At 43.7% G+C, this 22,789-nt stretch overlaps 3 protein-coding genes across 4 annotated transcripts in view; 2 read left to right on the top strand and 1 right to left on the bottom strand.

The window, feature by feature from the left end:
• LOC306654886 (uncharacterized protein C15orf39) overlaps positions 1–22,789 on the bottom strand; it is a 381,506-nt gene that overhangs the window by 203,763 nt on the left and 154,954 nt on the right. The gene's annotated exons all lie outside the window — the stretch shown is intronic.
• On the top strand, positions 3,565–6,122 carry LOC306655337 (uncharacterized protein; the record flags this gene model as incomplete). Its single annotated transcript, XM_079129702.1, has 3 exons — positions 3,565–3,612; positions 3,743–5,230; positions 5,603–6,122. 2 exons carry the CDS (start codon positions 3,565–3,567, stop codon positions 4,466–4,468), a joined length of 774 nt encoding a protein of 257 aa, XP_078985828.1. The 3' UTR covers positions 4,469–5,230; positions 5,603–6,122.
• SIN3A (SIN3 transcription regulator family member A) overlaps positions 6,268–22,789 on the top strand; it is a 60,932-nt gene continuing 44,410 nt past the window's right edge. The window contains exons 1-2 of one of the 2 annotated variants that reach the window (XM_079128866.1): positions 6,268–7,054; positions 21,268–21,489. In XM_079128866.1, the coding sequence (XP_078984992.1) occupies positions 21,301–21,489 (189 nt within the window). In that variant the 5' untranslated portion in view covers positions 6,268–7,054; positions 21,268–21,300. Of the gene's footprint in view, positions 7,055–7,532; positions 7,794–21,267; positions 21,490–22,789 lie in introns of those variants that run through there. The other variant, XM_079128865.1, reaches the window with a different exon arrangement.

The raw sequence follows: 22,789 nt of genomic DNA, 5'->3' as shown, positions 1-22,789 counted from the left end.
CACGACCTATCATAAGTACCCTAAAGAACTGTGAATGAGGGAGTATGTGTATGTGATGCCTGTGAGACTGAGGGTGTCAGAAGGTATGACAATTTGGGTTTTATGTATCATGCTTTGAGGACATATCTGTGGTTAGGAGATAAAATCTTGCTTCTTTGAGGATAATTTTTTGGAATGGGTCAGAAATCATTTAGAACAATTTGGGAAAAAACTGCTCTTGGAATTAGGGAGGTTAGGAATGTGGAGCAAGAGGGGAGGAAGGATGTTTTCTCAAGGTCACAATGTGGATCACCAGCCTGAGTATGTAGGGAGACAGGTATGGGGGAGAGAACACAACTCAGGATTTGGACCCAGACAGATTTACTTTGGTTTACTTGACCGTAGGCAAGTCACTGGACCTCTTTCAAAGGGCCTCCTGTGCTTGACTGCAGTGAGCCCTGGGGGCCCAGAGGTGAGTCAGACAGAATAGAATGGCTGTCCTGGAGGAGCTCAGTCTGGGGGTGTTCAGAAGGGTGCAGAGTGTGAACAAAGTTTGGCTTTCTGAGTGGGAGTAACTGGGTTTTAAATGCTCCACAAATAACTTCATCTATAGCACACCACTTGTTTCCCAGGGTCACAGCCAAATGCTTGTGTCTTTGGCCTTCACAGAAGTACAGAACATCATTAGATGATAGAGTACATTTTAGCCCACTTGATCCTCATAACAGGGCAAGGATTCCTATGTTATTCTCTTCTACAGGAGAGGAGACTGATTGACAGATGATAAGGGACTAAATGAGAACCAGGGGTTCAATATCCAGACTAGTGTTATTACGGCTGGGAATGTGACCCAGTTCTAGAGCACTCAGTATTCACGAGGCCCTAGGTTCAAATCCCCAGTAACAACCAGACTATAGTGTTCTTTCTGCCCTCCTGCTCTCACATTAACACAGCATCTATTATGCCTTTGCCTAAGGCAGAACTTCTCTCTTGGGAAATAGAGCAGGAATCTGAAATGGGGATCCAGATTTCAGGGGACTCTGTCTGATATAGGACAGTGTGACCCTCACCCTAGGGAAGATGGACCTCAACTTTCATGGCTCTGGGGACCTCCCACTGAATACTTAGTCCTTATCCTCTGGCATTTTCCTCCATACCTTTTTCCTCAATGATCTCACCGAACTACCACTCACATTCCAGTCTCCAATTCCAGCTGTGATGACCCACTACTCTCCTCAAATTAGCATTTCTTCCCACTGCTTTCTCTCCTCAGTGGCAAGCTTCCCACATGAACTCTGAATGAGGGAAGCATCCAGAGAGCCAATCTTTTAACTAAAATTTCCACCCCCATTTCTCAGGGAAACTGAGGCCCAAAGGAAGGGATTTACCTCAGACTCTTAATACCATGCTGAGTGTAGAAACTTCTTCCACTTCCCACAATACTCCACAGGCTGCTTCTTTCCCTTACTACTCGCAATGAATCAGTCACCCCCTACCCTTGAGCCTTTCTCAAACATGGCTCTCCATTTTAGTCTTCTTATCCACTGCCGCTGTCCTGGTCAAGCAGTCATTGCATGCTACCTGAATTATTGGGACACTCCTAACTGGCAGGCCCTGATCCTGCCCACAGGATTCTAAGGCCCTTTACATTCTGCATATGACACCTTATATCCACATTTTCTTCAGTGTCTCAACAAACAAGTCTACACTGGACTTTCTTGACTACTCAGTGTGTGCCCTGGCTGTAGACTCCGCTCTCTTGAACACAGACATGTGGGGTGGCCCCTGAGCCCACAAACTCCTTTTGGTTGGAAGTTATGATAAACAGCAAATAATCTTGACTCAGATTTGACTTGAGGCCTGCTGAAGGTGGGGAACACTCTGGATTGGGTGACTGGAAGAAATAAAGAAAACTTGGGTTTCCCCAACCTATTCCACAAGATATACATCAGGTCTGTGAACAGCCTAGCTAGCTATTGGCTCATCAGTCAGCTTGCAAGAATCCTTCTCCATTATTGGTCCCCTGTTAGCCTGGTGGAATTCAACTGTTTAAGGATAGCTACCCCGCCATCTTTTCTCATGCTTTCTCCTCCTCGCTTTTCCACTCTCTCTAGCGTGCACCCTTTCTCTTTCCTTTTTCTTTTCCTCTCATTTTCTCTCACCCTGCAGGGAGACACTCTGTTTGCTTAATAAACTCCCTTATGTGGGGAGGGGGGGATATATATATATATATATATACACACATCAGTATTCTCCAAACCACAATTACAGCCTCTGTGCCTGCTTTGCTGCCTTCACCCTCAGAACCCATCCAGCTGCTAGGCAGAATGTTGAATATCTTATACTATAGTTCTGGGCCTATGGTCCTGTGATCATGATGCTGGTGTATTCTGCTGTCAAAGTCCCTAATTTTAGCCAGGTTTTAAAATCTTTCACTGGTTTGATGCTTCAAAGCCTGATTTTCATTACTACAGCCACATTTGAAGTTTTCTATCTATTCCTTTGTGCCTTTTACTGAAAATAACTTGCCCCTCCATTTCTGTCAAAATCTTTGACTCCACATTGAACGCAACTTCCTCCAGGAAACATTTCCCAGTTTCCTTTGGCTGGAAGGAATCTCCCTTCTCTGGTCTCCTAAGGGTGTCTTATTTACATATATATTCCTGCTTTGCTCCAGTTCCTTTGGCATCTGTTTCCTCCACTGGATCTAGAGCCCTTGGAGAGCAGAGTGAGCATCTCAGCCCGTTTATAACTGCACCCAGCAGCAAGTTCAGTGGGAATGTTAGCCTTCCCCACACTAGGTGCTCATACAAGTGCCTGTTGCCCTGGATGCAAGGCTTCCCGATTGCATTGCTCACTTTCAGGCGCCCCGCCGTTTGGGCCGGACACAGGGTCACACAGCCAGGGAAGTCTGGACATTGCAGCCAGACGCTAGGATGCCCCGCTTTTCCCTACCCACCTTCAGAGCGGTTGTGTACGTGAAGGAAATGGGGGTCCAGTAGCCTCTTTGGCACCTCCTTAGTTTCCACTCTGCCTATCTCCGAGTCCCAGAAGGCCTCCTTCCAGTCCGAGCGCTTCGGGAAAACGAGTCGGTGGTGCCTGAGATATAGGGGCCTCTACCACAGTTGCGCCGCCCACTCGCGACTGGTTTAATTTATTTATTTTTATTTTTTCTTTGGAGGAGGGGGCGGTCAATGAAGGGGAAGAGGCGGGGCGAGGGGAGGAGGCGGGGCGAGAGTGACTGACGTGAGCGCCAGGGAGCCAATGGCCCATGGGGGGCGTTCCCTCCCATTCAGTACTCCTCGCCTGGCTCGGAAGGTATGTTAAACAGCTGCTTTTAATTTGGTCCCCCCAATCTCTGGCATTTGGGGGGCTAGTTCGCCAGCCTTTTGCTTTGGATGGCCTGATGCGGTGTGGGCGCTGCGGGTCCTGGGACCCGGCGGGGGGAGGCTCGGAGTCCCGCAGCCGAGGTAGGCGAGGGGCAGGCCAGGAAAGAGAGTCTTGGCGCCGCCCGCTCGCCAGTGTGTGTGTTTCCAAGCCCGGCTGGAGCCGAGGGGAGGGGGTCTGCCCGGCCTGGGGTCGCCCATGCGCCGGCCGCGCCGCCTAGTTTATTTCACCGAGCAGTCGGTTTCGGTAGGTTTCGGCGGCGCACTGGGGATTGGGGCCGACAGTAGGAGGTCCTCCGCTCTGGTTATGCTTTTTTCTTTTTTTTTTTTATAAAGAAATTTTGTGAAGAGAGGGTTCTGTACACTGACTGGAACAGGGGCCCGGCTACGGCGCGCGGACTCTGCAGGGGGCGGCGGCGGCCCGAGCTCGGTCGGTCAGGCCCACTGAGCCCGTGGCGCCCGGAGTTGGTCGAGAGCTGGAGTTAAGCAAGCGAGCCGGGCCCGCCGCTTTACCGGCTAACCACCCCAGCGAGGGCGTCAGCCACCCGAGGGTTTTGTTTCTGCCGGCAAACTTGTCGGAGGGGGCGGTGGGCACACTCCGAAGAGGAGCGGGCGCATTGGGCCCGCGGTTGTTAAGGACTCTGGGGGCGGGGGCTACGCCGGACTTGCGGGAGGGGGTCTTGGGGGCGGGAGAGGTTCCGGAAAGAGCCGCCTGCGGCTCGCCACTAGCCCCGCGTGCCGTTTTGGGCTCCCTGAGCTCCCGGGCCACAGCAGTCGGTCCGCCAGGCCGCGTGCCGGCACAGAGCTCAGGCCTGGGGCGTGGAAAACCTCCAGGAACTCGGCGGATTCGACTCGCAGCCCCAGCTGATCTTGCAAACATGGAGCTACCTCCTTCCCCGCCCACCCTAAGGCGGCGGCGGCGGCGGCAGCAGCAGCAGCAGCGACGGCTGCTGCTCTGTTCCCCTCCCCCGACCGTGCCGGACTGCCGGGCTCCCCCTCCCCGCGAGGTGCCGCTGCGGGCTGCAAGACCAAGGAGGCGGGGGCGAGGGCGCGGGCCAGTATGCGCGCCCACAAGAAGGGGTGGCCTGAAAGAGGGGCAGTGAAGGTCGGAAACTGGGAAAACAGTCTCCACGCTCTGAATCGGGAAAAGGAAATGCATCAGCGGGCGGGGAGGGGCGCGGGGGGCGCGCCTGTCAGTCGGGGATGGCGGCCGCGGTTAGAGAGGCGGAGCACCGGCGGCTGGCGGCGCGGAGATGGGACTAGAAGCGAGGGACCGCTCCTCGGAGTGCGGGGCTGCCCCTGCCTCCACTTCTGGGCCCAGACTGTTTACTATCTACTCTGCCAGTGGCTTGTGCAACCGGCCTGAAGAGGACCCGTGGGGCGGGGCCGTTTCCTCTCTTCCACCCACCTCTGGCTCCTTCAGAGGCCCCGCCTCCTCTTGTCTTCCACTGGTTGGGAGAGACAACCCTTTTTCCCTTCTCGGATGTGGATTGGATAGCGTTCTCCTGAGCTCCGCCTATCGGGAGGCCGGGCTGGAGTTTAAGTTGCTAGGATTTATTTTTTTCCCCCATGAAGGGCGGAGGGAGGATTCTCTCGGTTTACGTGAGGCGCAAGGTCCCGCCCCTACCTCTGGTTGGAGGAGTGAGTAAGCCCGCCTCTCCAGCGGAGGGAGCTTGGAGGGGGAAGTCCAGCCCTGTTCTCCGCCCCTCTCCCTTCGCTCGGGAGCGCGCTCTGCACATGTGTGAGGCCCGCCTAGCTCCTTCGAACTGCCCTCCCGCCCGGAAGTCCTGGACTCGGCGCCCTTGGCGAGGGGGGCGGGGAGATCCGAGGAGGCACACAAAGATTCCTCTGAGGCTCGAGATCTGGTAGACTTCGGGGTGACTGAAGCTCGGGGAGTGGATTTGGGGCGCGTAGCTCTGGGGTTCATGGGGCGATGTGATGAGGGCGTGGGATCTCCCCTCTCGGGCCAGGGATAAGTATTAAATTTCTGAGGTGGCCTGGCTGTTTCCGCGCTCCTTAACTTTTCCTGAGCTTAAAAGCTTGAGAAGGCTGCAGATGATAGCTTTGTCTTTTCTGCCTTGGGCAAGGCAGCCGCGTCATTAGTTGGCTTTATCTAAAGTTCTGACAACCTAGGTTTGAAACCTTAGGCAAGATCCAGGGCACCCCGTCCCCTGTGGTCGGGGGATATCGGGGCGGCCTAATTCTGGCACCGGTTCAGAGTGTTCTTTGATATCCAGGTGGGCGTGCCATGCGGTACCCAATCAAGGGGAAGGAAGGCTGCCCGGAGTTAAAAGGTAGCCTTTGGTCAGTTCTGGAGTGTCGCTTCCTCATAACCTCCGAGGGCCACCTGGGGTCGCTTTCTTTAGTCTTTACTTTTTAGTGCCTTGTCCTGAGGTTACTGTCGAGTGGCTGCTCCCACCTGTCGGCCACTCGTGGAGTTCACACCTCATTGCTCTGGCCTCGAGGCTGGAACCCCTCTTAGAAGTCAGACCCACCTGTTGCCAGCGCTCGTTTTTGGCCATCTCCGGGAAATTGCGGAAGGATGACAGTATTGGACCTAAGAGTTGAGTTCACTGGGACCTCTCTCTTTTGGAGGAACTGAACTCGGTGGGGAAAGTATCTTTTTTGCTGGAGAGAGCGGGAAAACTAGTCCCGCCCCCTCTCCTGGCGCTGTGAGAGCACCCCCCAAAGCAAGGCCAGTCTGCGTCTGAACCAAGCCCTATTTGGTTAATAAATAAAAGCAACTAGATATCGCAAGTGCTTTGTCTATTTATGTGTTGGAGGCATTATTATTTACACAGGGAATCTAGGGGCTACCATTAGCCAGGATGCGGTGAACAGCTTCCTTTTTTAAAGATAGGGTCACGCTGTGTTGCCTAGGCTGGTACAAAGCCCTGGGTTCACGCGATCCTCTTGCCTCAAGAGGGTTGCTGGAACTACACACGCTCGCCGTGAACAGCCTTCTTACCTTTTGACCCCAACCCTGAAATTTTTATCCTTTCTCTGAGTGTAAATATATGAACATTCACTTATGCCATGGCCTGCCTCTGCATCTCAGTTCCTCCAGTCTTTGAATGCGTCCCGATCTGCCTTAGAGATCGCGACTACTTTTGGCCCGCCTCCCGGAGGCTTACCAGGGCGATGACTTTTAGGGGCCGCCCTTTAGGTTATCTCCGCCCTCTTAGGACTACATATTCAGGTTCAAGGAGTGTCGGAGTTAATGTGCAGCCACCCCCCGAGTAGGGGTGGCAACCCGGGTTATTTCTGAGTTTAGGCTCCAGGCCTTAGTTTAATACCCTACTTACTGAAAGGAGCTGCCGGCCGCTCTAGATATTTGTGCTTACAAGGAGACAGCGTGCATAACTAAAGATAACTGGGTGGGAAGGATGAGGTTCTTATTGTTTTGGTAAGGGAGTCCTTTAGAATGATAATGTTACCGCCTTTCCCCTTCAGATCCCAGGGCCTCGGGTCTCGGCTGCTGAGCTCGGTGTCACCTCTGGTCCCAGGCCTTGGAACTCTGAGCTTCTCTCTCTAGTGTAAACATTCCACAAAAGGACTGCTCAGGTTAAGCCTCCTCGCGCAGGGCGGAATCAACTCCTTCCTGGACGGGCGCGGTGTCCAATGGAGGTTCCTACCGGCGTCAAGACAACCAATCCGACTCTTGGGGCGGGGCCTGGCCCGGCAGTGTGGTAGGAGGAGCCTGTTTCACTTACAGACATTTTACCCCGTATCGGTTACTTACCTTCCTGGGGCGGTGGGAGAGCCAGAGGTAGCCTTCCAATGCAATGACCGGCAGAGGCGGGAGCCGATTTCTTAGGCCTGTGGCTGAGGCGGCACGGGGCGGGCTACTTCGTGTTCTCCAATGAGACTTGAGGAGCTTCCCTGCTTCCTCCAATAGTATTGCGCCTTGGGGGTGGGATTCAGCAATCTGTCTCCAATAGGCGGGGTTGAGTTAGGGACGCTCCCCGCCAATAGGGGCGTGGAGAAGGTGAGCAGCTCCCCCTCCCCTCACAGCCGTGGGGGGAGGGGGCGGGATATCGGTAGGCGTGGCTCAGTGATTGGTTAAGTCTTTGACGGATGGGTAATGTGTCCTTTGGTGGAGCGAAGCTGAGCCTTCCCTTGGCGGGGCGGGCCGGGGGAGTGGGCGGGATTTCCCGGGTAACAGAGAAGCGGCCGCGGCGGTAGAGGCGGCGGAGACGGTTTCTCCATCTTCCCCCCTCCCCTTTCCCCCTCGGAGTTTCCCTCCCTCCCTCCCTCCCTCCTTCCCAGTCTGGGCACCAAGGCCTGTGACCGCTTCGTGAGAGGAGAGGAGGCTGCCAGTCCGCTTTGGCGGGCCTGTGCCCCGCGCCGTTCTCGGGGCCTCCCTGCTGAGTGCGAGGCTCACGCCGAGAGGGACACGCAGTGCTGAGCGGCCAAAGGAGCTTTGCGGTGAGAGCACGCTGGGCCGGGCTCCAGGCGGCAGCCTGGGTGGCGGGTAATGCGGGACTGGAGGGTGTGTATTTTTAGGGGGGGCTGACCTCCTTGGCTTCCCGTAGAGAAGACGGGCGGGAGGTGTGTGGATGTGTGAGGGGGGCGGGGGGCGGAGCGGGGCAGCGCTCTGTGCGGGAGGGGGGGAGGAGAGCGTAGTCCCGGTGCGCGCGGAGGGGGCGGGCTCTCGCGCTGCCGCTCAGAGGCGGGGCTGGCGCGCGCGTGCGATGGTGGAGAAAGGGGCGGGGCCGGCGCGAGCTAAATGCTGTTTGCGACAGACCACCCCCTCCTGTCCTCCGACTGGGCGGAGCCTCGGACCGGCGGCCGCCCTCTGCCTGTTCTGGTAGGGGGACGGGAAAAGGGTCTTTAGCCTGTGGCTTCTGGGCGCGGCAGGGAGGGGGCGTGAAGTCTGCGTTCCTCCGCATTCTCGGGATCCGGTTGGCCGGAGGGGCCGTCCAGAACGCCGATGCCACTCCCCTTACACCCCCCGGGTTTCCGCCTCCTTGGCAATGAGGCGGTGCCCGGGAAAGCCCGCTGTCCGGTCTGGCTGGGAGTTACGGCGCCTAGATATGCCCCGCCCCAAAGTGGCGGTGGGTGGGAGGGGCCCCTGTTGACTGGAAGCTGTGGAGAGGTGTTAGGACTTACTCTTCTGCCCAGGGCACGAAGGCCGGATGCCAGAGTTGTTCTCTCCACTTTGCTCCATGCAGCGTGGATGGCACTGCACATCTAGGAGAGTGGGAGTGTGGTCACTGCAACTTCTTTCTTGGTTGTAATTATTGGGACGAGGTCCTCAAGTCCTCTCAGGAGTGTCTGCGGTCGAGGGCGGCCGGTGCTGTAACCATGCTTCCGCGGTGGTGGTGTGGGGGAGGGGCGGAGAGTCATCAGGGACTAGAAATGTGGTCGGGGACAACCTTTCCTGGAGTTCCCTTGATGTTCAGTTACTGTGGCTGTACGGGGCGGTGCTTCGTTTGCACCAATGGGATGGTGGGTTGGTATGTAGACTTGGTGACTGTTTCAGTGCCTTAGGACTTTCAACTCAGCCATGCAGAGGCAGAGGAAGCTCTTCGCAAGGTTGATGTTTATTATAGGAAAGGTTGGATTTACATTTCAATCTCATCTGATGTTTTTGAAAGCATATGATTTTTAAAAATTATTCTTACTTATTTTTAATGCTGGGGATTAAAACTAGGATACGTGCTAAAGCACTGTCTTCACCTCCAAGGTGCAATGCCAGCCCCATTTTTTTTTTTAATTCAAACTTTGAATAAAATGCTCTGATTTCTTCAACACTTGCATTGTTTAATGCTGTCATTGTATAGATGCTTCTGCTACATAAACATAGCTTCACAAAAAATAAGTTGCAGTTTAGGTCTCTGGTCTTATGTGATTCTCTTAGATCCTTTAGACCTCTTTGTGTTTATAGTCTTTTAAACCTAATGTTCTTGTTCTTTTTTAATAAAGGGAGTAAGGTGAAGTCTGAACTGAGGAAACTTTTCTATAACTCCTGTAGCTTTGCCCTCTAACCCTGGATTGGAGAATTGCTCTGGGACATTGCAGGTTTAATGTTTAGGTATCCATATTAGATGAGATTTTTTGCTCTGGTTTTGATACAAGCTCTTTCCCTATTAAGAGAGTTACTTGTTTTTTACATTTTTCATGAGAAAATAAGCATAGACTCATTATGCAGTGACTCTTGAGTGAGCCTCTAGTTAATTAAACTGAAATTAAATTCTAGATTTGTGCTTTGCCCAGTAGGGGTTGAAAATTTGGTGTCCTTTGTTAGGCTCTAAACCCAGGTAATATGGTTTGAGTCTTTTAACCTTACACCTCAGTTGCCTCTGGTTTAAGTTTAAGGAACAAAGAAGGAGCAGTGTGCTTTTTTTAACTGTGGCAAAATACACATAATGTAAAATTACCATTTTAATCATTTTAAGTGTATAGTTTGGTGGTGTTAAATGCATTCGTATTATTTTGTAGCCATTACCATCTCTTTAGAATTGTTTTATTTTCCCTAACTGTAACTGTGTACCCAAGAAACAAATCTTTCCTTCCATCTCCCTTAGTGTTGGCTACCACCATTCTACTTTTTTTCTGAATATCACTACTCTAGGTACCTTATGTAAATGGAATCATAACACTCCGACATTTGTGACTGGCTTATTTTACTTAGCATAATGTCCTCAAGGTTCATCCATGATGTAGCATGAGTCAGAATTTTTTCACTTTTAAAGGCTAAATAAGATTCCATTGTATATGTATATGCCACATTGTGTTTATTCATCTGCCATTGGACACTGGGACTTTTTTTCCTTTTTGCTGTTATTAATAATTCTGCTTCTGGGAGCTGGACTTGCTACGTTCCAGTCATACACTCATCAAGAGCTGACTGATGTCTTCTGCTTTTTAATCTTTGCACCTTTTACAGCCCCTCCAAACTTCCACAACTGTGTAAAGACTAATAAATTTTTATCTCATATTAAAAAAAATACTTCTGCTATGAACATGGGTGTATAAATATCTCTTCAAATCCTTGCTTTCAGTTCTCTTGGATATATACCCAGAAATGGAATTACCAAGATCATGTGGTAATTTTGTGTTGAATTTTTTTGAGGAACCACTAGTGTACTTTTTTTTTTTTTTTTTTTTTTTTTTTTGTACCAGGGATTGAAACTAGGGATACTTAACCCCTGAGCCCATATCTGCACCATTTTTTATTTTGAGACAGGGTCTCATTAAGTTGCTTAGGGCCTTGCTAAATTGCTGAGGCTGGCTTCAAACTTGGGATCCTCCTGCCTCAGCTTCCTGTGCTGCTGGGATTACAGGTGTGCATTTGCAAGTTGCTTAGAGGAGAAAAATTGGGACTCAGATTCTAATAGGTGAATTGAATCAGCACCCATTTCTTTTACTACTACTTAAATATTTCTGAGTTGACATAGTTTGTTGTCTCCAAGAAATTAACATTCTTATAAGGAAAGACAGGCAGATGAATGGTTTTTACTGAACATCAATGAGTGGTGGGTGCCAAAAGAATCAAGTACAAAGTGTTTAAGGATTTCAGAGGTGGGAGAATCTTATCTTGAAGGTGGAAGAAGAGTCACTACATGAGAAATGGGGGAGCAGTCTGACACTATAGATCCTCTTGAAGTGAGTTGTTAAATGTCCTTAGACATCTCAAAGTGCCCCGGAGATCACATTAGGAATATTAGAAGGGGTAGTATCAAGTTGAAGTTGAATTTTCTTGTGAAGTCACTCTTCCAGTGTTTGTAAACTTCACCATCTTCATTTTGCAGACCTGATCCTTTCTATTACTTTGGGAGATATTTAGGAATCACTTTAAAGAAATTATGGATTTGGCATGTATGTGCTTGATGATGGGGAGCTACCCCAGCTTTGGTTGGAAGAGGGATATGATGTACAATAAGTGCATTATATATCTAGTTGCCTACCTGATGTTTCCTCTTGAACAAACTAATCAGCATTCTTGACTCTTCTTTCTCACTTTTTCATATATAGCATATCTCAAATCTTATTTGCGCTTTATATATTCAACATATGAGGAATTGAACCACTTAGTCTCCCCACCTCTCCTACACCCTCAATCAGTGTCAGCAGCATCCCTAGCTTGAGTTCTGTTTTCTTTGCTTTATTATTGCCCCTCTTTAGTCTGTTCTCAGCACAGCAACTCAAGTGTTTTTTTTAAAACCTAAGACCATGTCACTTCTCTGCTTAAAACCATCCATTGAGCAGGGCATGGTGGCACACACCTGTAATCCCAGTAACCCCAGAGGCTGAGGCAGGAGGATTGTAAGTTTGAGACCAGTTTGGGCAACTTAGTGAGACCCTGTCTCAAAAACTAAAAAGGGCTGGGGAAGTATAGCTCAGTGGTAGAGTGTTCCTAGTTCAGTCCCCCAAAAGAACCATTAAATGGTTTCCTTTTTCAGTCTATTATATATCCAAGTCTTTATAAACTTTAAGAACAAATCTGTTACTGCCTCTGTCCCTTTTTCCAACTAATAGTCTCCCGATTCTTTTCTAGCTGTATAACCTTTCTGTGTTTGGAAAATACCAAGTGTTTGTATGTCTCAGATCTTTGCATTTGATATCCCCTTTGTGTAGAAAGCTTCCTTACAAATTTCCACATGGTTGGTTCCCTCAGTTCCTTTACTCATAACTTACCTGTTCTGTGAGGTATTCTTTAGCCATTATATACAATTTCAAGGATGCTTCCCTACCTTTTTTTTCTTAGCACTGTCACTTTTTATTGTTTTTTTTCTGTCTAAAATGTAAGCTTCTAGTTTTTTGTTTGTTTTTGCGGTGCTGGGGATTGAACTCAGAGCCTCATGCTTGCGAGGCAAGCACTCTACCAACTGAGCTATATCCCCAACCCACAAATGTAAGCTTCTTGAGGGAAGGAATTTTTGTTTTATTGCTGTATCTGTAGCTCCTAGAAAGCCTGGCACATAACATGTGCTCAGGTAGATATTAGAGTATGCATACATGCATGAATGAATAATTTGATTTCCCCTCAGACAAGGCAGTTGTTTTGTACCATTCTCAGTTAACTTGTAGAAAGTTTGTCACCCTAACAAAATATGGCCTTGAGAACAGGGGTACATTATGATTTCCTTCTTTTGTATTCTCTACTATTAATAGTTAGAATTTTTAAAATTTTCATTTTGAGATAATTTTGGACTTCAAAAAATGTTATAAAAATGATCTTCATCCAGAATTCCCCAAGTCTTTTTGTTTGTTTGCTAGGGCTGGAATTTAGGGCCTCCTGCATGCTAGGCAAGCACTGAGCCATATCCCCTCTCCTAGTGCATCTTGCAAAATTAAGCACAATGATCTAAATTTAAAAATTGCATTGATGCAATTAATATCTTTTGAATTGTATTAGTTCCCTGGTTGTTTTGTATCTATAACAATAGGAATTGTCTGTATAATAATCAGTGTCTATCGGACCTATTTTGGTTTCTTTTTGAGCATTGCTAACTACTTAAAGGATTCATACTTTGACTTTTATTCTTTATTGGAGGTCTGCAAAAGAAAGAAAATTTACTTTTTTTTTTTTTTTTTTTTTTGAGAGGGGTGGTGGTACGGGGGATTGAACTCAGGAGCACTGGACCACTGAGCCACATCTCCAGCCCTATTTTGTACTTCTATTTTAGAGAAAGAGTCTCACTGAGTTGCTTAGAGCCTCGCTTTTGCTGAGTCTGGCTTTGAACTCAAGATCCTCCTGCCTCAGCCTCCCAAGGTGCTGGGATTATAGACGTGCACCACTGTGCTTGGCTTTACTTTTGTTTATAAGGAATAAACTCATTTTGACTGTTATATATACATCTAAGCTATGCTGTGGGTCTTAGTTATCTTATTTTCATCTATCTTTAAACATTTTTGGTATTTCATCATGCTAGGGATTATTTCATCATTGCTCACTAGTTATTCCCAAATATGATCAAAAGGAGAGAATGGTAGAATTACCTGAAAGGATGATGTAGTAGTGAAATAAAGCATCTTCATTACACTTCAATTTTCTTACTGCTTTGCCCAAAGCACTGAAGCATCTTTCAAGAAAGCATAAAAGAGGTTGGGAGACATTGGATAATCTAGGTAGGGTAGATGACTATTCTTCATACTATTTCTTACTAATTTCAAGCCTTCCTTAAACATACTTGAATCCATAGTTTTCATTTTCCTCTTACAATGGCAAAGAGAAGAAAACTGACAGAGGAAGACATGTCATAATTATTTGAGGAATTGGTTGATGAATATAGTGACAGCAGCACTTTAGACTGTAATAATAATGGTAAAATTGATTGCGTAAGCCAAGTTGTAGAATACGATTCTTTAGATAACACTACCTTAGATGGGTTTTCTCACACTTTATAAGAATTTGTGAGTGTACTGTATATTTCTCAGGGAAAAGAAAAAGGTTGATTCTGCCTATTTAGTCATTCAACAGAAAGAATTTAAGGGTGTGATTTATTTATTTATTTTAAATTTGATATTGCCAGGGACTGAACACAGGGGCTTGCCTTGAACCCCTGGGCTCACTGTATCCTCCTGGATTAGCCTCCTGAGTAGCTGGGGCTATAGTTGTGTGCCACCACACTTGCCTTGGATTCAGTACATTTTAACAAGAATCAAAACCATTCCAATTGCTATAAGGGTGTGTTTTTGCTTTTAGGATGTTTATACATCAAAACTTAACCAATGTGATTTGTAAGTGTACAGTTGCCACAAGCAGGTATGTATATGAAGATAATTAGAAGGAAACATGACATAAATTTAAAAAAGTCATTTGCATTTATACTTAATTGGCCTAAAAAATGAGAATGCTTGCAGTAGTGAAACAAAGGAGATGACTGTTCTCTCTTCAAAATTGTGAAGTAAATTTTCAGTATATTGCATTTGATGATGTGATGCAAGGGCAAACAAACAAAACAAAAACCAAAACCCAGAAATGATAAGTGAAAAACTTACTAGAAAGGTACCTGGAATCAGAGTTTACAGATTACAGATTCATGCGTATAGTAAAGTAGTTGGTTGCATTTTAAAAGTTGTTGCCCATTTGTGTGTTAAAAACATATTCAAAACTAGAAAACTGGAATAAAAATTTGCTTGGTGAGGATGAAAAGTTTTTCTGGTATATTAATGGTTAAAGTTGATTAATATGCCATAAAGAAGGCATTGCTATCTTGCACAGCCATGATGACTATCCTAAACTACCTCCGTAAAAAAATTGTCACACCACAGTGTGTCATAATCCCACCTGGCATTCACCAAATGTATATGCCAGGTGGAGTGGTAGACTCCTCAGCCTAAGCAATACTATTGATGTTTGGGGCCAAATAATTATTTATTGTATGTATGTGGTTGGGGGACTGTCCCGTACTTTGTAGGTTGTTTTGCTGCATCCATGATCTCTGTCCATGAGATGCCAGTGACACTCTCTTCCCCCAAGTTATGATAACCCAAAATGTCTCCCAATATTACTAAATGTGGCTGGGGGTGGTTATTGTGGCAGAATCTCCCCTAGTTGTAGATCCCACTGCATTAGAAGAATATAAAAATTGTGTTCACAGGAGACTTGGGTATTAGATCTTGTGTCTTTTAAGATGAATGAGTGGTTTATTTGCTAAACTATAATTCTAAGCAATATGTAAACTCTAAATAAAATACCTCTTATTCTGGAATAGATTCCATTTCTTAGAAGATTTAAATCCAGAGGTAAATTTTTGGACAGGTTTTTAAGCAACCTATCATGGGTATTGTACTGAGGTACAAAAACATTCACTTAATATATATTTTTTGTAGTTGTTGTTGTAAATGGACACAATGCCTTTATTTTATTTATTTATTTTTATGTGGTGCTGAGAATTCAACCTAGTGCCTCACATGTTAGGCAAGTGCTCTACACCATTGAGCTACAGCCCCTGCCCCTCAATGTTTTCATAAAAGTTTCTTTGCTTTTGAAGGGGAACTTCCAACATTTTTGAATATTCATTCATATCAGAATCACCTTGTTGGATTTGGGTATTTTGACTCCTCTGCGTTATGCTTTGGATCTATTCTCACTTTTTATTACAAGGTGACCAGATGAATTTTTAATGTTTCAGTGCCATTATTTGCTCACATTAGTGTTTCCTCTATTTTCTATCCCCTTTTTTCTTTTTATCCTTTTTAAGCCTTCATAGATTAGAGTTCTGCTAACACTTTAAGTTTTGAATCTGAAAGGATTTGAAGACCATAGTGGCAGATGAAAACCAGTGCTGAAAGCAGCTGAAGCAGTGCTTGAAAATACTTCTATGACTGACTCTTCGTGGTCCTACCATTTGGCATTCTAATACTTTATAACCTGGAACTACACTGTACCCCTCTGTAAATGGGATTTTATAGTCCATACAATTTCCTGCTGTAGATTGGTCATATATTCCAAGGAGAAAGAGTCTAACCCATTGCTCCTTTAGCCAACTATGTGACCTGGAACAATTCACTTGATTTCTTTGAGTATCTGTTTCCTTCAAAATAAGAGTTCTAGGTCTTTTATTGGACAGGATTGTTTTGAGGAGCACATCACCTGATAATAGTCTTATATGGAAGACTTGGTTTTTGTAGGGCAGGAAATTCCCTCTTGAGTCCTGGAACCCTAACACTAAAGTCCAGTACCTGGCAGTTAGTAGGCACTTGGTAATTATTATGAATGAATTGGTAAAGAATATTTTTAAAAGTCTATTTTTGTCTATAAGTTTAAAGTTACTGATTATATTTCATGGAATATATCCTGTGTTTCCTAATTTATCCCTAATTTTCAATATGTAATTGAATGCCCTTTTTTTTTTTTTTTTTTTTTTTTTTTGTACTGAGGATTGAGCCCAGAGGCACTTTACCACTGAGCCACATCCCCAACCCTTTTTTTCATTTTTGAGACAGGATCTCACTAAGTTGCAGAGGACCTCACTTAATTGCTAAGGCTGACCTCATAGAGTTCCTCAATGTCTACATCTCTGCCCTGTTCCAGATTTATTGTACTTGTTTGTACTGCTCATGGACTGTTTTATATTTATTATTAATGTTTCCTTCCGAGATTTTATTAAGAATATCTTCAAATATATAGCAAAGTTTGTAAAATCTTGTAGTAAATACTCATATACTCACTACCTGGATCTTACCATTATCATTTTTAGAGTACTGGCTTTATCATATATCTGTTCACCCATCCATGAATCTAAACTAATTTCTTAATACAATTCACAGTAAAATTGCAAACATTACTATATTTTCATCCAGATACTTGAGCATATTGTCAGTGTTTGTAGAATTTTTCATTTGATGCAAACTTCACATAAAATGAAATGCCCAAGCCCGAGTATATTGTATGTGTGTACACATACATGAGATCACACTATGTATTCAGTAGCTTTTCTTATTTTTGCCTTATTTATGTCTTTAAATGTAGGTGAACACGGATCTATGTAATTGCTCTTATTTTCCATAATACATTTATATAAACTTTTATTATTTAGACACTTGGATTTTCATACTTTGCTGTAGTAGATATACTTGATAGATGTGTAGGATAGAGAAGTGAAAATTGATAGGTTAAACAGTATGCACATTTTACATTTATGAATGCCTATAAGTTGCTAACCAAATAGAGGGTACATTGATTAGAATTTCCATTAATAATGTTTACTCATATTCTCATCCATACTATCATAATTTTGATTTAACTTTTCCAGTTGCTTTAATGTAAATACCATTTTACACTTATTTGATTACTGGTGAGGTTGTATATGATCTTCCCAGCTAAGTTTTTAAGCCATTCAAGGGCAAGAGCCAATATCATCTGCCACGTTCATGTCTACTCACTGAGAATTTGCAAATTGAGTGAGTGAATGCTGCCAAAGCATTCCTGCTTTACTATGTTGAGACTGCAGAAAGGATGAATTAGTTAAGTGTGTGGTAGGTTAAAGAAAACAGAAGTTGCACAGTGCATGTGTACCTTAAATAAGTAAAGGGACTCTTCATCTCTTCTAGGTAGAGATGGAATAGTGAGGTGGTTGAGAGTCCAGGCTCTGGAGGCAAATTTTGTGGATTTATATTGCATCTTTGCCTTGTAATAGCTGTGAAATTTGGAGCAGTTTTCTTCATCTTTGTGTTTCAGTTTTCCTCATTTATAAAATAAAATGGCAGCACTTTGCTTTATAGGGCAGTTGGAGGATTAAATTAATTAATATTTGTAAATTGTGTAGAATGGTACTTGGCATTCAAGTACCATTAACTATTACTGTTGTTCTTTCTCTTAGAACTCATGCATGCTGGTCAAAGTGCTCCACCATGGAGCCACATCTCCAGCTCCTTGTGAGTAGACCTGGTGTATCCATGGGTTCCACATTGACAGATTCATCCAATCTCAGATCTGAAATATGTGGGGGAAAATACTGTGTCTGTACTGAACATGTCAAGACTTTTTTTCCCTTTTTTTAATTCCCTAAACAATACATTATTACAACTATTTGCATAGTATTTATATTGTATTAGATATTGTAAATAATCTAGAGGTTATTTAAAGTGTATGGGAAGATATATATGGGAGACTCTGCAGAGGGTATATGTAAATATTACACTATTTTATATAAGGGACTTGATCATTCATGGGTTTTGATATCCATGCAGCCCCGGTCCTGGAACCAACCCCCTGTGGCTACCAAGGGAAGACTATATTTGAGTGTGGAGAATGCAAAGTTGAAAGGACCCTACCTCAAAGAGGTTCATAGACTTGAATTTCTGTAAGGGAGTGTTAAAAACATTTGGCAGGACTAGATGACAGGGTGGGGACCAGAAGAAGATATTCAGTAAGTTAAATTTCTTCTGTAGTCAGTAAGGAAGGATTTTTTGTTTGGTTTTATTTGTTTTGAGACCTAGGTCTTGCAGTGTTATCCAGACTGGTCACAAATGCCTGAACTCAAGTGGTCCTCCCTCCTCAGCCTCCCCAAATAGCCAAACTACAGGCATACAAATTCACCATGATCTTAAGAGTTTTGTAGGCGAAACAAAAGAATTTGGACTATATCTGCAGTGATGGAAGCCACTGATGGATTTACAGGTAGATTAGATTCAACTGAGGCAGGTGATTTTGAAAGCAGTATATAGGATATACTACAGGAGGAATGATCCTGGAGAGTATTGGCAGCAGTCTAGATGTGGCCTGAAATAAAGGGCTAGCTACTGATTTGAAAGACAGGAACTAGAATTATGAGTCGTGATTGATAAAGGACTAAATTCAGAGAATGCTCAGGCCCTGGAGAGCCTCTGTAGTGTTGTAAACATGGTCTGGAAAGCAAACTCTAGAGCTGAAAGAAGTTAAATATTTTATAAAATCACAGTCACTTTATAAAGTAAATGATATTTTCATGGCAAAAGAAGAGCATGATCTCAGAGTAAACCTTAGTACTTTGATACTTAATCTATGAAAAACTTTCTACCATCTTTTTCCTTCATTTTCCTTAGGATTCACTAATGTAGTCTAATCTCTTTTTGCGGATGAGAAAACAGGACCAGAGTTAATAAAGCTTTCATGTCAGTTGAATAGAATCTAGTTCTTGACAAGTGTCTCGTGTTTTGTTTTGTTTTTTTTTTTTAGTCCTGTGCTATGCTTTTCCCACATACGGTTTATCATTTATGAAGTGTTGGCTTTTGGTTAGAGAGATAATCTTAGGTGAATTAAACATCTAGTTTTTAAACCAGTAGAAAACAAGACCAAACTGTGAATTAAATCATAGGTAGACGTGGCAATCAAAAAGTCTTTTTAAGACTTTTTATTTCATCCACTTATGAGAACCAGTTCCTCATTTCAAAATAGGCTTAGGTTTAGTGTTCATAGTTAGTTGACTGGAGGCTTTTCTAGCTATCAAATGCATGTGCAAATCTGTATTTCTAACCCCTTATCTGAAAATTACAAATATCTCTGAAAATGTTTGAAATATTAAGCTAAACGTTACTTCATACGAGGAAAACATAACCAGTTAAGACATTTTTAATAAATTATTTCCCCTCAGTAGCTGTGAACAGTGTATTTTCAATTCCATTTAACTGAGTTCAGTGTATTCTCACATACAAATTAGGGAGATTTAATTCTTTGAAGTTATAGACCACAGAGCATAATTATGGTTTGAAATTTATAAAAAGACAATATTAAAAATAGCTGGCTAACAAATTTAAAAATTGTGCTGTCCTGTGAGAGTCCAACTTAAGTTTGTGAGGTGTAAGAGAAAACTGACATACTATTTCAGAGATGAAGAGTAGAGTGGTAAGCAGGTTGAAGACAAAGAAAATGTGAAGCTGAGCTGCCTTGGGGGTATTTGTGAGGACAGCTTCCCCTTTGGAGCTGTGTTCTCTCAGGGAATAAAGAAGAGAGACCCAGAGTTGACCTAGAAATTAGTTAAGGGCTTTGTTTTTTCTTTCTTTGGTATTTTTTTTTTCTTCCATTTATAAAAAGAGACTTACGTCAAGTGATGCACTAGTTTGCTAAATCTCCCACTATTAAAATTATTTTTAGTCATTTTTTGTTTTTTGGTACCAGAGATTAAACCCAGGGGCACTTAACCACTGAGCTACATCCCCTGTCCCTTTTATTTTTTATTTTTGAGACAGGGTCTTGCTAAAATGCTAAGACTGGCTTTGAACTTGAGATCCTCCTTGAGAAGCCTCCTGAGCTTCTGGGATTATAGGCATGTGCCACCATGCCCAGCATATTTTTAGTTTATTATTATAGAAGTAATGTGAATTTGTGATTGGAAAAGTGGTGAGGCTTGGTCACATCTCCCCACATATACACACTGGGGATTGAACCCAGGAATGCTCTACCATTGAGCTACATCCCAAGCCCTTTGTAAAATTTTATTTTGGGATGGGGTCTTGTTTAAGTTGCCTAGGCTGGTCTGAAACTTGAAATCCTCCTGCCTCAGTCTTCCAAGTCACTGGGATTACAGGTTTGTACCACCATGCCCATCTTGTAGCATTGTTTCTTAACTCTGGTACATTATGCTTGAAAAAAATTTTTAGTTGCAGTTGGACACAGTACCTTTATTTTATTTATTTATGTGGTGCTAAGGATCAAACCAAGTGTCTCACACATGGGAGGCAAGCACTTCATCACTGAGCTTCAACCCGAGCCCTTGAGTTAGTGATACTGATATTAGAAAATCTCTGAAAAGATCCAAGAGGAGTTCTGGCAAAATTCTATTTTTGTTTTTTTTTGTGTCCTGTTGGGAGGAAATGTTCTATGGAAGTTATTAGTAAGCTAAAGAAATATTCTCTTGTATTACGAAAGTTATTAGTAAGCTAAAGAAATATTCTCTTGTATTAAAGAATGTTAGAAAGAGACAAAAGAAAACTTGGATGTGATCTTATTTCAACTTTCTTATTTTCTAGTTGGGAAACTGAAAATCACATGGAATGAACTTGTCCTCTTATTCCTGGCCCAGTGTTCTTTCCATGATAGCATTTAATTGTTGAAATAATTGGTATTTTAAAACCAGACCCTTATTTTACTAGGTTTTGAGAGGATTTAAGAAATAAATATTTTTGCAGCATATGGGTTGTGTACTTAATATTCTGAGTAGTAGCATTTGAGGAGCAGACTAGCAAAGGGGAAAAAAATGTGTTTGTTTTTAAATTGGAGGTAACTTTTTAGGTTATCAGTACAATTAATTAAAACTGTTATTTAAGTTTTTGTCTTTCTGTTATAACTTTTTCACTGTAAGGTATGTGTGCACACTTGAACTACACTTAGTGGCTTAATCTCTAAGATTAAGTCAATAATCAGTTCTGGGTGTCAAGCTTATACTAAACCTAGTGACTGGTCCTAAGTTGTACACATTATACTGGAGTTAAAATTATTTTGCATGTCATTGCTTTTTGATTTTTACAGGTTTTGTAGTGCATTCCTGAGCATGAGCGCAGAATGAAGCGACGTTTGGATGACCAGGAGTCACCGGTGTATGCGGCCCAGCAGCGTCGGATCCCTGGCAGCACAGAGGCTTTTCCACACCAGCATCGGGTGCTTGCCCCTGCCCCTCCTGTATATGAAGCAGTGTCTGAGACCATGCAGTCAGCTACAGGAATTCAGTACTCAGTAACACCCAGCTACCAGGTAAATAGGAGCTATCAAGGAACTAGGAGTAAGGAAGGACACAGTGGCACAGTGTCTATAATCCCAGATATTCAGGAAGCTGAGGCAGGAGGATCACAAGTTTGAGTACAACCTGGGTAACAGTAAGACCCTGTCTCAAAATAACATCAAAAGGGCTGGGTTTGGGCTGGGGTTGTAACTTAGTGGTAGAACACTTGCCTAGCATGTGTGAGGCACTGGGTTTGATTCTCAGTACTGCATGTAAATAAATGAATAAAATAAAGGTCCAACAACAACTAAAAAAAGTATATATTTAAAAAAGGGGGTGGGCTGGGTTTATAGCTCAGTGGTAGAGTGCTTGCCTAGGAACCTTGAGGCCCTGGGTTTAATCCCCAATATAGCAAAATAATAATAATAATAATAATGAAACTGTACAAAATGAGAACTGTGCAAGATTGGCCACAAAAACAAACCAAAAAAGAAATCTTATAGGGTATGTGTAAGGTATAAAAAGTAGCAAAAATAATGTACACTGGTCCTTATGTGTGTTAAAATTTTTACATACATATAATTTATGTGTATGTAATTTTTGCATACATATAATTCATGCAGTGGTGCACTCTTGTATTCACAATTAAGAAAGTTCGAGGCCAGCCTGGGCAGCTTAGTGAGACCCAGTCTCAAAAAATAAAAGTGGGGGACTGGGGGATATAACTCAGTTGGTAGAGTACTTGCCTTGCATGCCCTGGGTTCATTCCCCAGCACCACAAAAAAATAAAGTAAAATAAAACAAAATTAAAAGGCTGGTGATCTGGTGATGTATCTCAGTAGTAAGGTGCCCTGGGTTCAGTCCCCAGTACCTAAAAAATTTGAAATCATATTGATGTTCCCAGTTTATTCCCTCCTAATCTCTTGTTCAGAGGTAGCCACTAAACTGAGCTTACTTCAGGGTTTTGGGGTGTTTTTTTTTTTTTTAATCATTTTTGTTCATATCTCTTAACAAACTGTTTGATTTGAGTATTATATAAGTGAAAATATATATTTTCTTTGATACATTTTTTTAAAAACGATGTTCCTTATACTGATCTATTTTAATGTGTATTGTTTTTTGCACTGTAGTATGAACTATGTAAATATGCTCATTTCTCCATTCTGCTATTGAATGATAGGACTATTTCCAGGTTTTTGCTGTTACAAAGGTGCTGCTATGAACTTTTTTTTTTTTAATGAACATTCTTATGTATTTCTTACAGTGCATTGCCACTTGCATTGGCAATTCATGACAAACTAAAAACCCTATACCAGAGTTTGTTTATTTGTT

This window comes from Sciurus vulgaris (assembly GCF_902686455.1).
Source record: "Sciurus vulgaris genome assembly, chromosome: 2".
Lineage (NCBI taxonomy): Eukaryota > Metazoa > Chordata > Mammalia > Rodentia > Sciuridae > Sciurus > Sciurus vulgaris.
This window is presented reverse-complemented; position numbering and strand designations above follow the sequence as displayed.